The sequence below is a fragment of the Nicrophorus vespilloides genome, unplaced genomic scaffold (genome assembly GCF_001412225.1).
Source record: "Nicrophorus vespilloides isolate i.1.1-1 unplaced genomic scaffold, Nicve_v1.0, whole genome shotgun sequence".
Classification (NCBI taxonomy): domain Eukaryota; kingdom Metazoa; phylum Arthropoda; class Insecta; order Coleoptera; family Silphidae; genus Nicrophorus; species Nicrophorus vespilloides.
Genome location: NW_017100114.1, coordinates 85519 through 103393, shown reverse-complemented (window position 1 = coordinate 103393; position 17875 = coordinate 85519). Strand labels below are relative to the sequence as shown.

General features: G+C 34.1%; 3 protein-coding genes across 5 annotated transcripts; 1 reads left to right on the top strand and 2 right to left on the bottom strand.

The window, feature by feature from the left end:
• Positions 1 to 1069: 1069 nt before the first annotated feature.
• Positions 1070 to 2632, bottom strand: LOC108568755. Of its 2 annotated transcripts, XM_017930029.1 has the most exons (4): positions 2404 to 2632; positions 2081 to 2284; positions 1606 to 1858; positions 1424 to 1552 (listed from the first exon to the last, which is right to left on the bottom strand). In XM_017930029.1, the coding sequence occupies exons 1-4, from the start codon at positions 2511 to 2513 to the stop codon at positions 1499 to 1501; spliced, it is 621 nt and encodes a 206-aa protein (XP_017785518.1). In that variant the 5' UTR covers positions 2514 to 2632; the 3' UTR covers positions 1424 to 1498. The 2 variants fall into 2 exon arrangements, with proteins under 2 accessions (XP_017785516.1, XP_017785518.1); XM_017930027.1 differs by having other exon boundaries at positions 1070 to 1858.
• A 201-nt stretch (positions 2633 to 2833) lies between these two features.
• On the bottom strand, positions 2834 to 15100 carry LOC108568757. 2 transcript variants are annotated; one of them, XM_017930032.1, is made up of 6 exons: positions 14898 to 15100; positions 14623 to 14701; positions 9572 to 9665; positions 4718 to 5543; positions 3192 to 3387; positions 2834 to 3076 (listed from the first exon to the last, which is right to left on the bottom strand). In XM_017930032.1, the coding sequence occupies exons 4-6, from the start codon at positions 4905 to 4907 to the stop codon at positions 2950 to 2952; spliced, it is 513 nt and encodes a 170-aa protein (XP_017785521.1). In that variant the 5' UTR covers positions 4908 to 5543; positions 9572 to 9665; positions 14623 to 14701; positions 14898 to 15100; the 3' UTR covers positions 2834 to 2949. The 2 variants fall into 2 exon arrangements, with proteins under 2 accessions (XP_017785521.1, XP_017785520.1); XM_017930031.1 differs by lacking the exons at positions 14623 to 14701; positions 14898 to 15100 and adding an exon at positions 13655 to 13731.
• Positions 13775 to 16490, top strand: LOC108568756. The gene is made up of 3 exons (XM_017930030.1): positions 13775 to 14135; positions 14190 to 14325; positions 15927 to 16490. The coding sequence occupies exons 1-3, from the start codon at positions 13925 to 13927 to the stop codon at positions 16096 to 16098; spliced, it is 519 nt and encodes a 172-aa protein (XP_017785519.1). The 5' UTR covers positions 13775 to 13924; the 3' UTR covers positions 16099 to 16490.
• The last annotated feature ends 1385 nt before the right edge of the window (positions 16491 to 17875 follow it).

Genomic DNA, 17875 nt, shown 5'->3' with positions numbered 1-17875 from the left:
TTATCTATAGTTTGTTTTTAAAATTTTTGTTTACATTTTGTATTGTATTTGATTATTGTAATAAATACTAAATAAAATAATAAATCATGTTACAAACATTAAACAAAAAGTTATGAAAATATAAGAATAAAATAATCATCATTAGTAGAAAATAAATTTAGTAAAAAAAATTGTTATTTTGAAAAAGGATTAATGTAGATGTTGATTTCAATTACGAGGCGTAAAACAATGTGAATTTAGAATTTCTCGTCTGAATCAGTAAATGCAATTATCTGGTTGCTGATAACGGTAATTCCGGTACAAATGTTGTGCACATTTTGTTTGAATTCGACAAAGCGACGTAACGGATGTCCTTGATTATAAACATACAAATCTAATTGATTATAAACATTCAGATGTCGTCCTTATCTACTTAATAGTATTTATTACATTTCGGAAACAAAATTATAGAGATATTGAATACATACATTAAAGGTCGTTAACCTTAGCTTTGTAATTGATATTTTTATAGGATTATAATCGTTTGATTAAAGCATTATATAATTTGTTATTTGATATTTTTTTTATACTGAAAACATTTACAGTTTGGTTATAATACTTTAAAGGTAGTTTTATATAATATTACAATATTTGAATAAAAATAGCTTGACTTAGAGGCGGTTGAGGTTTAGGGATTTGTGTCCTTTTTTTTATTGTACGGCGTCTTTGGCGGTAAGTCGGTGCGAAAAGGACGCGTGTAAGGGAGGGATTGTTACGCGATTTGGTTATACGGCGGCTGGATTTGCGAGGTATTAAGGGATAAAAACGGGGAATTGGGGGGACGCTCGTCCTGTGACGTGTTGCGCCTCACTTTGAAGTTGGCGCCTCTCAAAGGGCCTTTTGTTATTCGTTACTTATTATTACGTTCATTTGCGTCTATACGTGACAATGAATTATGACTTCCCTGGGTTTTAATTATTGGGAAGCCTTTGATATGGAAAGTAATAATAGAAAAGAGGCGCGCTCGAAAATGATAATAAAAATGGAGACAGATATAAAGAGTGAGAGAAAGAAAGAAAGAGAGACATAATTGATGCAGACAGACGGAGAGGAAACGCAGAGCGAAAAGAATGGGAAAAAGTTTAGCACAAAGGCTGCCTATTGATCCGAAAGTAATTTATTTATCGCAGACAGCTTGACTTTATTTACATTAACAATGATTGATAAGGCTCTTTTACGCATTATATGGTCGTACGTTATCAACATGAGGAATAGTACACTAGCTTGGAGCGCGGTTAGTTTGATGTGGTTCCGATGCAATTAGAAGTCGCGGTCGAACAGGAGTTCACCGGTCCCGGTTCGGGTTGGATAGATGTGCGGATCTGCGATGTGATTGGGTCGAACCCGCTGGAAGTCCAGGCCGGATGTCTCACCTCTGACCCGACCGAAGTTCACACTCTTACCACCTCTGACCCTTTGGTAATCCGCACCCTCTCTGGGGAAGATGAAAGCCTTAGGATCATGCGTAGGTCGTTCGCGCGTCTCCCCAGGAAACGACAACGATTTCGCTGATCTACGACCACCATGGTCATTTGAGTAATAGCTGTTGTACGTCGGGAATTTTACCGTAGGATTTATCCCTGATCCCGAGAGGATCCTGGATTCACTACTTCTGTACCTCTGAGGAAGCCCATTGAAGTACCTGAAAAAACCGCCGTTGTGGTTGTTCAGGTAATTGACCAATTGGTTAGGATCGTTGGGGCACTGAGGGAACGCCCTACTGCATGCTAAATTCGCATTTTCACCGGAAGTATATCCGAGTAGTGCGGCTCTTCCAAATAACAAAATCGGAGAAACTGCATTCAAAGTACTCAAAACACTAAAAAAAAATATATATATTAATTTAATTAATTTACTGTTAACTATAAAAATCTTAAAATTATATATAAAACTAAAATAGTAATAATATTACTGGAAGCAGTGAAGATGAGAAAAAAAAATAGAAAGGCAACTTTCGTTCGGAATTGGAGCAATGAGTAATTTGTTTATTCCAATCCGAAGATGTGTGGGTCTGAATTATGTTCGATATGAAATTACATACCCAGAGAGCGAATCCAAATTGATGTCGAAAGGTAGAATGGACTGCGCTGGTTTTGAAGATGAGGTGAGTTCGCACAGGAGTTTGGGGACGCAGTGGAGCTCATCGTTGTAGGCGACAGACGCCAAAGCATCCATAAAAGATTGAGGCTGCTGATAAGCTGGATACTGATACTGCCTAGACTGGATGGCTCTATTCGACAGGTTCCTACCAAATAAACATCTAGTATTAGAAGATTACACCTAGTGTTGACCCATAAGTTAGAGGAGATGCAGCGATCATAACAATATCCAGTAGTGGCAGATAGGTTAAGTGTGTATACGGACCATAGTATCTCGGCAGTTCCATTAGGGTCGCCCCGGCTGCTGATAAGGTGGCAACCTTCGAGGATGGCTCCTATCACCAACACTTTAAAAAGCCACTTCGCGTCGCACATTTTTTCAATAAATACTGTTAGCTCCGATAAACGCCGCGGTTCTCGCCGGAATAAAGATCCCGGCAAGGACCTGATGACTTATTAAACATTTCTCCGGTGCGAAATGAAAGTCACGTGGGCAGAGGTCAGCCCACGAAAAACGTTTGCGATTTCACCGCAAAAGTCCAACGTACTAAAAAAATTACCATTTTATTTACTCTTCACAAACACACAGAATAACATTGGTAAAATCTAAATAAAAAATAAAACTCTAATTAACAAAAAAAAAAAAAGTAATAATAAAGTCGCCGGTTAGTTAGGAAATAAATTATGAACAACTGGGAGAACTAAAAGAAGAAGAAATTATAATGAAAACTAAATAATATAGTAAGCTTATGTACATGACAAGAGCCTGGGTAGGCAGTCGTAGGATGTTAATACTAAAGATTGCTGCAGGTTAATCCTTGCACTGGCGTCCTCTCTTCGCTAATTGCCGGCAGAATTTAGGCGAGGCCACGATGTCGCCTAGGAAGACGCTGAGGAGGTAGAACTCCTTATTCTTCTCGTTCGATGACTTGTAATGGCTGAAAACAAGGCAAGGCTTCGATCAGATTTCTCGTTTTGGCCGCAGCTTCCTGCGGTCACGTGCTCAATTGGCTACATATACATATACAGCGAATTGATTTATCGCCTCTTTACCTGAATATGTCGTCCCAATCAAGGCTGTATCTGCTCCTCCCGAGAGATTTGCTAGCTTTCTCGGCATGATGTAAACAGACCCGGCTATAAATGCACACGTTTTCTCCCAGTTCTGTCACTAATCGCTTTTCAGCCTCTGCCATATCTATCATATCTGCACTATCCACGGCTCTGCGTGACCGGCCCACGTAGGTCTCTGCAAATCACAAATTAAGCTATCATCTATCCATCTTCAGACATCATCAACGACTACTGTACATTAATTAAACTGTTAATTGCATCACAATATACTGTTTATTGCGTGATCTATTCATAATCATAAAAACTTCCGTTAACAACTTCAACTCACTCAACCTATTATAAACAAGCAAATAAACTTTTAATTTTAAAAAAAAACTTAATAATAGAATTCATAAAATATACATGTTATAATCACTATTTTCTATTAAATTGATTAGACTTCTTATTAAAATTTTGTGTTTAAAATCATAAATATAACTATACTAAAATATTTAAGAAATCCTGTATTTTTCTCAATTTGACGAAATGATTACGAAATTTAATGAATTATACATATAAGAATTTTCTTGATAAAAAAATATTATTGCAATAATACTGAAATCTTTCTTTTATTATTAATTTCATAATGCATTACAATAATCTAATGAATACTAATTTCATTTTATAATACTACTTATGATTGATATTACGTAATAAGCATTTATAAGAAAAAAATCATTTTCTAAATCTTTTTTTAAGTTATATAAATTGAATGTTTACAATAATTATTCAATTACTTATATTAATTACTCTTCTATTAATTAATTGGATAATTCAAATATAGTTAAAAACTAAATCTGTTGTTGCATAAAAACTAAAATCTTAAATAAAAAACTTACAGTTAACTAGTTCGAGGACATTAGATAGTTTGAAATAATATGTGTTTTAAAATATGAATTAATTACATTCTTTGGTGTGTCATTCTGTTATGTTACATTTTCTTGTTTTTATTTTGCTTTTGATTATGTAATTTAATTATAATTGTGAACATTACCTTCTATAGGATTGAGTTAAAATTATACATTGTGCAATTTAATTTTAATAAAATATTTTTTTTATTGAATGCACATTTCTAAAATGTTGTAGTTTACAATAGAATTGTATGGTTAGTTATTGTGAAAACAAGGTAATAGTACTTCAATTTAGAGTTATCGAACTAAAAGGAATTGCCCAATACCGAGTTTCACAACTTTCTTAAGAATTGCAAACGGCGATTGCGACAGCTGTTATTTTGGTGATAGCCTATGTAGCTTTGCAAATATTACCGAATGTAGTAGCATAGCTGAGGAAGTTGGGAAAGAGAAGTGAAAGGATTTTCGGAAGAGATGATGTTGGAATGCGAACCTGCACGTCGCGATTAGACGGCGCGCAGTCGGTCGTGTAAATTGTCCAAGGCGAAAGTTGGTATTGTTCCGTTGGCAAAACGGATTTGGTTATGACTGGTTATAGTCTACTCGTCTACTTACTTGGATTCAGAGAGTAAGCCAATTTCTTCACGAAATTTGACAACCTAACAGCAACGATGATAACAGGAAAACCGACGAGTTCCACAGGAAGTTCAAAAGCTGGCTGCTGCTGCGCCTTCGTCATAGGCGCTTCCTGCAGGACGATGAACACCGAAGCCACGAGGGCCAAGATCACAGCCCGTAAATCCATAATAGCAAGAAGATTATATAATCTGTATAATTTATACAAATTTAAAGAAAAAAGTTGTTGTTGTTTTTTTTTGGCCGTGTGTGCCGACAGCAAGGTGAAAATACTGAGTGCGGCGCTTTGGTGTCTTAGTTCTGTTATGTTATCGGTGAAAGTGACTTGACCACCTCTCCTCGCAGGAGGACGGTGGTAGGCTTATACCAAAGGCGTTTATCTATTCAAATACCGTTCTTTAAAAACGAAACCGAAAGTCGCCAGCAATAGTTTGTTGTAATGAAATCGAACCTGCTCGAAACCGATGCAGGTCGCGCGTCTCCGACCGTTACGTAAGCTTTTTCGATGGTCCGGTTATGGGCGGGCTGTCGCCCATAAACGCGCCAAACGAAATATTGCATGGTTTTCCATAAACCGTCCATGCTTATGGTCAGACCACGTAGCTAATATACGGCACATCGTGCAGGACACTTATGATCATGCATTAATTAGCCGACCGCTCTTCGTTTATGGCACCATTACCAGGACGCAATTTCAAGCGCTCCAAACTCCTTCCTAAACTGGAACGTTTCGTGCATCTTATTTATCTGTTTCCTCCCCATCGCAAAATCCGTTCGAGGAAAACGTCAATCTCGAATGAATTGCCTGTAACCAAGATGCAATTACATTATTTAAGTATACTTTACTCATGGAAGTATATCTTACTACATTGTTGTTAACCTCTTACTAAAATTTAATTTTCTTTAAATATATGGAAAATTTGATTGTATGAAACAATTTTAATTACAATAAATTAACATCTCTCAAACTACTCACAAGATTAATCAAATAAAAACAAAATGTTTTGTTTTGTCTTATTAATTTATTTACATTCTGATATATTCCAGTTGGATTTCTAAAATGTCATTAATTGTTTCATGTTTATAAACAGTAAATAAGCTTGGATGCAAGTAGAATTTGATTGTATGATATTAAACGATGTTTTCATGCAATTGTGAATCATGCATGAAAGCAAAGACTTAATGTAACTAAAACTGTTTATGTAATTTAAAAGTTCAGTTATAGATAAAATGCTTATCACGATCTTAAATTACTTAATAGATTCTTTTACATTGTATTATGATAACATAATTAATCTACTTAAAATGAAGCGAAGACTTTTTATGTATCATATTTCCAGTAATTAATATGTTACAAAGTATATTGTGTTACAATCATTTCGCAAGTGCAGTATCAATGTATGTTGCATGAAATTTTTTCTATTATAAGTCTTTCTATTACGTATGTCAAAATGTTTGAATGATTAGTCTATTAGTTTATAGCAATTTGTCCAAATTCATTGAGCATTTAGCAATGACCCGGGTAAAACTAACATAGTTGTAATAGCTCAATTATCTGTAACTGCAAATTAATTAGGATGTGCAAGATTGCGCTATAATAGATTTGTAAATGTTCCTTGAAATGTATCGTTAATAGCTTGTGTGTAAGCTAACCGTTAACTACTTCTAAGTACTATAATTTGCGATGCGATGCGATTACTGTAGAATTGACATATTTAGAAGTAATTTGTGAATGTGAAATATTTGATGTTCAGAAATATCATTTCTAGGGAAATGAGTGTAGCTATTAAAGTGGAATGGAGTAAAACATTTTTAGTGATGTGTTTGTACCATTTGCAGATTTCGAGTGCGACGATACCGAAATGCAGTACATTAACTATGAAGAAAGGACGGAATGAATACCTTTGTCTCCAGCATGGAGACAGTATCGATGGGTTCCCCGACCTATCCCAACCGAAATGTCAGTCAGGACGTTTGCATAAAACGAGCGTTTGCGCGTGCAGACCCGGAAGGAAATCGCCCGGAATCTACATTTATACTTATTTATACTCCGCACCGACGGGATTGCATTTAGAACTGTGTGTACGTGGCAGTGGCGGCGGCAATGAAACCCAACTGCCGCCGCTCCATACAGTCAGGTGATGTGCAGTTTAGCATGAAGCGTTTTGTTTAGTGTTTTCCCCGAAGAATTTCATGCTTTCTTCGGCGAGCACCATTAACAACATTTCAATAAGGATTGCGTAACGGCGACAAAAGAAACGCGTTCGCTTTTAATTGTCCTTGAAAGAAACGCACTGTTCCAGTTGCCGTGTCCTTCGCTTCTGTAGTTGTCGATGCAGAAGTAAATAAAAAGGCCAATATTCTGTGATGGTTGGTGCCTTTGCTCCAGTTAGAACGTACACTTTATATGTTTCTATCTTGAATCCTGTTTTGAAACCCGATGCGTGGTCTATTCAAACAAACGGCGTTATGTAAAGTTGCAACGCGATGGAAAGCGATTTCTTTTATAATTCAAGGTCAACGAAATAATTGAAACTCTGGCTTTCTTTATTACACAGCTATTAAATAATTATAATTATTTATGTACATCAATAATCAATCTCGAAGGAATGGTAATTATGAACCATTAAAATTAACAGCATATTAGCAATAAAACCAATTAAGCTGAAAAAGTTATGTAAAAATGTCGCGTACGGAAAGAGCGTTGATACTGTACTTCCGTAAATCGGCGAGGAAGTGAAAGTTTTTAGAGTCCAGCTAATTGGGAAGTCACTGCACATTTGATCGAAATAGATGGATCATAATGAATTCGCAGTATTAATTGATCTGCATTTTGCTGTATATATATTATTTTTTCCGGTCAATTTGGCGACCGCCAAAAAGGCGTTCGGTCCGTGTAATGCGACCGGGGACTCCCCCTAATGTATTCTATACAAATATTAAATTTATGGTAATTTACGATGATAGATTTCGTGATGGAATATATTACGGCTCATGAATTATTTATCTAATGCGTCCTTTCAATGCTAATACTTCTATTAACTAATCTTCGGCAAATGCAACGCACTGAATCAATTGATCATTTCCATGTTGCTAAGCGAAAAAAATATTTGTGTATCTATTTAGACGAAACCGATCATAGGGGCTTGTAAATATGTTAGGAATCTATCGAATTACTAGTATAAATGCAATCATATTCATCTATAATTTATACTAAATATAGAGAAGAGTATGTGTATAGGTGCGTCCACACTACTTTCGACAAATACATGTGCGTTTATGTATATTTTATAAAAATGCGCGCGCAAATTCTATTAATTTATGTGGAAGATGAACATCTTCAAGACACATTATAAATGTGATTAATTAAAGCTAAACGTGCCATCTGTCATATTTGTAACTATTTGTAACAATTTACTGTCAAAGTTGTTTAAGCCTAGGAAAATTGAGTGTCTTCACAAATTATCAATTTTCTCAATAATTATACATGACACAATTATAAATGAGTATGCAAATTATAGTTAAATGTTTAGATTTGACAATATGCCATTTATCATATTTGTAACTATTGCCGATTTCCTGTAATTTATTTGTTTGTTTAAATCACATTTTCTCAAAAGAAAATAAATCCCTCTTTTTACACGGTACTTCCTTTTCGGTTTTCGCTTTTACACGGCTTAAAAAAATAAAGTAAAAAATAATTATTGAAAATAACTTATTTCTTGTTTTACTAGGTTACTAGGTTCTTTACGCTTTTAAATGATTTAAAAGAAAATATGCTTTTTTTTATACTTTTCGATTTACACGGTTTTACATTCAATACAATTTCGATTAACACGTTTTTCTTAGAAACCTATCTACCGTGTTAATCGGGGTGTACTTGTAAATGAAGATAATGAATTAATTGTCATATTTGAGTTAGAATGACCTAGAAATGATGATAGTTTGAAAGGGGAATCATCAAACGCAACCAAACCAACATAAAATCTGCTGGAAAACATATATAGACTATTTTTTAAATTGAACATTATCAATGTACATTATCCATCCTAGGTTTCTCTTAACACCCTTGTACTGAATCTCTGAGACTCTGTTTTGAAAGCAGTTATTTCGTGTAGTCTTTCCACATGTTTTCCCCCCTGACTTTGGTAATTAAGTGAAGTGTGGAGGTGAAAATAGAAGAAGAAGAAAATTGATTTAAAATTGATAAATATAGGGCAGAAATCGATAGGTTTCTGTTTCAGCTATGACCAAATACAAATTTGTTATTCAGATTTACGTCTATTATATAATGTGTTAAATATAAAAAAAAGGATGTTTAAGGACAAAGGTTAAATTTATTTTTAGATATTTAAAATATTGCATTCGTTAGAATATATAATCATAATACATAAACAAGGAATCGGATCCTCCTGGATTTGCATCTTACTGTACCTACTGGACACGCATAGCTCACGACCATTGGATGCCCATGAATTATCCAAGTACACGAAACCATTTTGTGCTGTGCGTGATTAACGAAATCCGTAGATACGTGAAGATTGATTGTCGCTGTTGAACACAGATCGAAATCAATGATGGTTTTCATGGAGTACAAACATTCCAGTTGTTATTTGATGTATCTGATGGTAATCTAGAGTGCATAAATTTATGCGTGTGTGCGGACGGACGAACGGAAAAAGCGGCGGACCACCAAAATCCCTCCTCCACCCTCGACCGAATTGGTTTGGGGGGTATTTGGTGGTGGTTGCGCCACCCTACCTCCAGTGATCAGTGGAACGTGAAACATAGCGTGATCTAATAAAAAGGATGCAATGACGAATAATTGCTTACACAAAAAACATTTAATTATCTGTGCGAAGCGCTGATAGGATCGGAATGGAATTGTCCGGGCCGCCACCTGCATTGATGTGATGACATTCGGGTGCTGTAGGTGCGACCAAAAACAGAAGAAAAAAAAAAATATATATATATATAGAAACAGACGAAACAAAAATATCGGTAGCGTTGAAATTTTAATATAGGGGTGGGTTTGGTTGGTTTTGGGTTGGATTTTGTGGGTGGTTGGTTCTGCGTTGACAAATGGTCGATGATCGGCCCAACTTTATTATGTGGTTATAATGATGACACGGGGCACGCAGATATCTGCTTTCCACAAAAACACTTGTCCGGTTTCCCATGACCCCTTCCTAATCACAATTACATTCGGATTTATAGACTCAACCCCTAACCGAAAATTCGTATTCAAATCATATTTCAACCATTCGTATTAACTCGAATTCATGAAATGAAAACCACAAAAATAAATGATATTTGCATTTATATATTTATCAAATTAAATACAGCAAATTGTATTCTGAATTATCAAAATGTTATTATAAATGATATTATTTCAAATAAATTAGAGCTAAACTAAATAATATTTCTTTATAAAACACTAAAAATTTAATTTACAACCAAATGTAAAGTAAATCAAATAACTTAATGTTTAATAAAATATTGAAGTTTGGACAAAGAGTTAAAGTTCTAGAAAAATGACTTAAAATCAATTAAATCAACATATTTTCGAACTGTTAAATTTATGCAACAAAGAATATAATAATTGAATCAAAATATTAGTAAAATAATAATAATTGAGACACAAAGATTTTAAAAATGATTAGTAAATAAATAATAATTAAATTCTATTGAAAAAAATTGGTGTCAATTATATATTGAGATATACAGGGTGGGTTAAAAGCCACTTTAATAATGAAATAACTTTTTTACTTTTCATTATTAAATAATTTTGAACATTATAATGTACACATTTTGGAGAACTCTGTTTGTCATGATTACCTACGAAAGGTATCGCCAAATGTTAACATATTTTGTATTTCCTGCTATAGAGAACACACCTAGAATATGGTGGCAGCAAGATGGGACAACTGATTACTTAGCTCTATGCAGTTATTGAGGATACTTTTTGGTCCGTGTCCGTCTTTTGCACTTTATAAATTTTCTGCGAGTATCATATACGGTATTTTTGGACTATAAGACGCACCTTTTTATATAAAAAATGGACTCAAATTTTGGGTGCGTCTTATGGTCCGAAGGTAACATTAAAAATAAGTAATTGTAATTATGTCCAACCGATGTAGTAGGTGTTATATAAACAATTGGATGTTATACTAAGAGTAAAATTGTATAAGGATAAAGGTGTGATATGGGTTATAGAGTAAAATATCATAATTGGACTTATAGAATATTCTATATGCGAAACTGTTGTAGTAATTTCAGGACAAATAGACGGTAATTGAGGCGATGCATTGCATCTACTAAATATTGCAGAGCGTTAGTTATGCGACATTAAGTGGTGGTTTAGGTCACAGCCCCTTCTGAAAGTAGTCCCGAAAATGCGTTCGGATTACAAATGGCACGGTGCCACGTATTAATAAAATATTCAGCAGTCGGACGCACGACAGTTATTGAGGATGTGTCTCTTTGACAGGCCAAAAAAAAAGGAATAAAAATGGGTGAGCCGTCAAAAACAGAATAAGGGAAAAAAATAGAGTAAAACTAAATAAAGCGGGTGAAACAATAACAATAACGAAACACAAAAAAAAAATAGAGTGAGTATGGAAAACGGAGCATTCTTTATGTGTCGTAATCAAGATCTCAACGGGTAGTCCATTTTATTGCGTTGTCTATATATATTTTTTTGTTTTGTTCCATTATGCCCATGGATAGATAGATCGCAGTGAGTAGATGCGAATTGCGTGCTCGTGGGGCCCTTATCGGTGCGCATCAATCTGACAAATTAAATTAGTACCGAAAAAGTATGATAGATAATGCCCGGACAAAAGGTGGAACAACGGTTTCCCTTTGGAATAAAAAAAAAAGGCAGAAGGTACATTTTGTTGCACTCGCTTTGAAATCCTTTTTGCGATTTTTTGTGTATGCATAAATGTAAGGGCTTGAAAATTGAGATGATGTGAATGAAGTGTGATAGAATGTACACGTAATTGCCGGGTTTTGTTTGGGAGTTGATAATCCAGGGGCAATATTTCATCCGACAAGTGTAAAGAGTGAAGAACGTAGCAAAAGGAGATTGATGGAGAGAGCGGTTTTCTATCAAAATCGCTCGGACACGCGGACTGCCCTTTTGCCACGATTATATCGCACATACACGAGTACAAAAGGGGAGATCCGAGGGCGAAGACCATCAATCATTCGACAAAAACCCATCTTGCGAGTAACTCTAAACAAAAAAGAAAATAACTCCCCAAAATAATAATAACAACAACAAGTGATGACCCAATTTTTTTTTTGTTAGTGACAAGAAGTATATTTTTCAAAATCACTCGCTGGACGTGTGAATGGTGCAATTAGTGCGGACCGTGTAATTTGTGGCCGACGTAATTCCATATGACAAGCTCTCGGATTGCAATAGTATATTAATATGTCAATCTATACATGCAACCAATGTAAACACACAAGTTAGTTACTATTATTGCCTAAGGGGTGGATTTAACGGGATTGCCCATACAAACGATCTCTCTACACCAAAGGGGTTCCTTCAAGGTAATTATTGGAGATGCGGATAATCGAACTATCCTTTGCATAATGCTTCCCATTAAGTCGGAAGATATTAACTATATATTCCTTCGCTCCAATTGATACTCCACTGCAACCATTACATCTTACATGATTCTGCATAAAAAAATATGGTCCTTTAAATTTATTTGGACTTGGACAATTTCAACAGAATTGCCTTAGGATATTGGAAGTTGTCCCAAATATGTTACACACTAATCCGGACCTACGGCGCACAACAAAGGAACATGCACGCCGGATTAAACACAGGACTAATGCGATTACCATTACGTAATCAGGGATGCTCCTCGGAACGCGTAATCTTGGTATACTGCTCAAAACTTCTTTATTATTTTCCTGATACTAAAACATATTTTTTATAGCTCTAAAGTTTTTGTTAACATCATATTTTATTTAAAATCTTCTCTGTAAATCTATTTAATTTTTTTTTATATAACGTCTTCAATTTAATCAATATGAAAATTTTGATCACAAGAATTTTTCATTTTACAAAAGTTTTATATTCGCATTAATTAAAAATAATATTTATACAAAGAAACTATGGTTTATTAATTCCTAATTTATCCTTGTATTTGTTACTTATATAAAGTATGTAAAAAAAAATGTTTATATATAATAAATAAAAAAATTAAACATAAGAAACATTATTTAATTGAAAATTTTAAAATGTTTTTTTTTTGAATTGGGAATTTGTAATTATAAGGAAAGTAATTTTCACTCGAGCTATTAATTAAATTTGTAATCTCCGTAAGGATTAAACTGGGCTTAAATTTGAAAAGTTATTATCGGGTTGAGGTTGTTCGGAGAGGGAGGACGAAACAAGCGAAATCTACCAAAAAAAAAAGAGAAGTAGAACGTGGAGTTACGTCGAGGTAATGAAGGCATTTGAAAGGAGGGAGGCAATGGTAATTTATGGTAAGTGATTTAAATGAAGATTTAATGAGCGGGTTGCGGCAGTAAATAATTTAATTAAAAGAAAACGAACGGAACTGTGGGAGCCGAACCTGAAAATAGACCGAATAAAAATATATGTATGTGAGAGACAGTGGAAAACGCAACCCTCGGTTATTGGTAAATTGTTTTCGTTATCGTCGGTTTTTTGATCCTGTAATTTGGTCTAATAACCCTAATAGCGGTGATATTTACATGAGATCTGCGACCACATGTGTTCTCAATAAGTGCGCTCTCACAGGCCTCGTGACATGCAACCCTACAATTATCGGTCCAACCTTTAAATCGAATTATAATGCATCCTGGATTACAAAATGAAACAACTAAAACAGAGAGAGAGAGAGAAGTGAACAATCGAAAGATACTCACCCATAACTAATTGAAAAATGCAGGGAGGTATTCCTTCCGCAATCTGTAGGATTTCCTGGGATTTCATAACTTCTCCCACTTTGTGACTTTTACTGTTGACATAATACTTGGAACAGGCTCATGGTCGTTCCTGCCATAAGCAGTTTTCGGTTGGCGGCTCTGTGTTATTGCACAGTCTTGTTTCACTTTCACCGTTGAACGCGCACCGTCAGTACCTGTGTCACTCAGTGGTGTGCTACAAGTAGGTTCACTAGGATAAAACAGGATAATATGGCATCCACTGGTAAGATCATCATTCGCATCATCTTCTTGCTCTGCATGCTCCTGATACTGCTCGGGGACTACACGGGACTCGTTGACAAGTTGCTTGGTGGAGCTAAGGATCCTTCCAGACCCAGGCCAACGAATCCTGGATATGGTGATAACAAAGCTGACATCGACTTAGATGCTGACATTGAGGATGAAACGCTCAGACAATTAGGTAATTTGATCAAACTTAAACCATTACATTCTTACGCAATTTATTTACTTCCAGGTGGACACTCTTCGAAATCCCAGATCCTGGCTACCATCAAGAATGCTTGTCTACCGAAACTCATCTGCGAACTGAACGCCACTCCACAAAAGGACAAGCTTACCGAGTCCGAAAAGTCACTTCTATCCTTAATAAGGTAAGTCAACTTATGTACACATTAATTTTTGGTCAAGGCGAAATGACTTTTGATAAAACTATAAGGTCATTTGCTTATTTATTAGAAAAATAGACCTCTTACTTTATAAATTTGTTTATTTATGTTATAACGAATTTTGTTTAAAAACAATAAACAAATACTTATATAAAGTAGAATTGTTAACATTCATATAACTAAATTTGTATATACAGCATTTGGAGGTTATAAAACGTTAGTGCAATTGCAACTACATAGTATTAATAAATGATGCAATTTATTGCAAGTGCATTTACTTACCTAACCCATGCTTGTTAAGTAAGATCACTTAATTGGGCCACACGTTATGGACTTGATTGACGCACAGTAGGGTCAGCTGCTGTTACGAAACGTCGGCTGAATTAAATAAATGTCATCATTGATGCAACAGGAACGAATGCATTGAATTAAGGCACTTGCAAAACAAAAACTTGCGCGATAGTCTAGTCAAGAAATAAAAAAAAAACAAAACTTGAATTGCATGAGCCTTGGCCTTTCGTGATCTGCGATACGTGAATAATGTTATAATTACTTACAGACAATATACAAAAATAAACGATTTTCTTGGGAATAAGTAACCTCAATTTTAAATTGCCAAAGGATTGATTACGTTTATAAGACGCAATAGATAATCCATTTGTCGGATTTGATTGGCCAAAGGCTACGCGTAACCTTGAGCATTCTAATAAATGATACGGATTTGCTTTTGCGCAATTTTAATATTAATTTCTGTATATACAAATCATGGGACAGAAATTTAATTAAAAATTTGTTTGTTTATTTGTGAATACAAATTTAGAATTTCTCCATTAAATTTTTGTTTGTTCCTTTCTTCTGCACTTAATGATCACTTTCACTGCGCACGTTATTTCGTCTAGTCGTCTGTTTCACAATCATTATTTACACACGTAATGCATGACAAGTTTCATCACCCAATTCGACGCATACGAAAGAATACATAAATAAATAAATGTAGTTCCGCTGCTTATGTAAGCGATTACGTACGTATTTATTGCAAGTGCAGCATTAGTCTTTCGCTCAGCTTGAACATCTCTCTGTTATTATTGTTATTATTATTATAATTATATTTTCGGTCTCCTCTTGGCCTTTGACCTTCGTAACGGTTTTCGGTGTTGTTTATTTGTGCTCTTCTCTCCGCTCGTTGCGTGCATCGAATGCGTCCAGAATATTGAACTTTCTCGATGTAGCACAATAGCTATGAAATAATATTTCCGCCAACCGACATGTAACAATGTTTTATTTATTACGACAGAGTGAAAGTCGACGCGTCGGTTCCGTAATTACTTTCGGTTTCTGCACGGCCTTCTCTGACTCAATAGGTTAAGCGCATAACAACTTTCCTTATTTAATACGAGCTCAAAAATATTTAAAGCAAATAACCCACATTGTGCCGATTTTTCTATGAAATTCCAACAAAAATAAGAAATTTCTCTTTTTTATTTAAACATCTTTTGTTAACCCAACCTAGACCAACTTAACTGAAATTTACAAAACTCTATTAATGTTTTTTTTTAAATTATAAATTTCGTTTTTTCTTTGTTTAGGGATACATCGATCAGTACAACTGCAGAGCTGACCTCCAAATACCACTTCGCTGCGCACATGGGTCAATTGATCAATGGAGTAGACGGCAATGGATGTCACAACTTCTATCCCACGTGTCCGTTCCCAGGATTACAGGTTCTTCAGATCATGAAGAAAGTTAGAATGCGTTAATTTGATCAAGTATAAACTTCAACAAAAATTAAAACATTGCTCAACTAATATGTTTAGATCACGAAAGTTACCTAAACCTAAATAAAAGTTGCTTTATGTGCAACGCGTTTTGAATTTAAAGAGAGAAAGAATTATGGACTATAATATTACCGAATTAAGTTTATTATTATATTTTTATTTTTGTTAGCCTTTGAGAGCTAATGACTATTTTAAGTTAGAATTATTTTGTAGTCTAAATTAGCGGTCACCAACCGGTAGTACACGGACCACTTATTTCGGACCATAAGACGCACCTTTTTGCATAGAAAATGCGTCTTATAGTCCGACTTTTTTTTTTATAAAAATCGTATAATTATGTAACTGTAGAAAATATACATTTTCAATATTCACGCCTCCAGAAAGATGAAAATTTGATTAACAAATAGTTTTGTTAAAAAATAATATTTATATAAGACTACATCAATTTGCCTTTACGTTTATTACTATAAACTGTTATGTTCCTAAAACATTTACGTTTTATTTGCTTTATTGGCAATGGATAAACACGATGAACAACAATAGTAAATTAATCTAAATATTGGTGAAATATTAATTAAGTATTTAATTAAACCAATAACTTTAGATTGTTAATTTGTTATAAACGTTGATTGATAAATCAGGTGACAAATGTTTCTTTACAATTATTCTCTATTTTTATAATTATTTATATAAGAATTTTTAATGATATAAATAAATTGAATACATGCTATTATAATCTTGTTTTTTATTATAATTTATTTAAATACAGTCGATTCCGTTTTCAAATCAAATCAAATCAAATCCTAAAGAACGAAAACAAAACTAAAAAATAACACAACTCCGCTTTTTTAGGACAATATTCCGTTTTATCGGGACAGCAATCGTGTGTGAATCCCCGTGGCGCAGGTCCATGGATGCGGTGCAACCACATGATTCCTGTGTGCACTGCTTAAAATACATCAACGAATTTAAAGATAATTTAGTAAATGTCATATATTTTAATTTATTTTAGGAACTTAAATTAATGAATTTTGAATAAATATTTTTAAATATCATAATAATTATGATGATTAAGACAAACATTTTCAATAATAGTAATTAGGTTTTAATTACTAAAACTAGAAGTTATTTAAAAGTAATTTTCAGAAATACTGCTTTGTTTTTAGAACTTTTTAAATGTAATTACCGCATTCTTTTCTACAAATAATAATGGACAAATCTGCTACAAATCCAAACATAAACATACTTTTCCAATATTTTTTTAAAACTTCATTTGTTTGCAAACTTGTAACTGTTTTGTAGATTATTAATTGATTATTATATTCTTTATCAATATATTCGTTAATTACATACATATATCTCTATAATTTTGTTTTTTTTTGCTACGTAGATTATGATATTATGTAAGGGTGCATTGCATTATGTAAGCGCTTTCACGCCCTGCGTAGATATGATCGTTACGCATTTTTTTTAATACCTTCTTATACCTACATGTTCATAGACTGTAGAGATGTTTGAAGGAACTTCCGATAAACAATTAAGGTTTATTAATTGTCCACTTACCAACTCATAAAACATGCAAATTGGTCGACGCGGTTATGACTTAATTACCATTTAAATGCGATTTACATATGCTTGTCGTTGCAAACTAAGTCGCTCTGTAATATAACGGACTTTAATGCACGTATATTCCTATAATCTTCGTTTTTTTTTGTTGTTGTTGTTTTAAGATTTCCACGGAGGTCCATCAGTTTTGTTG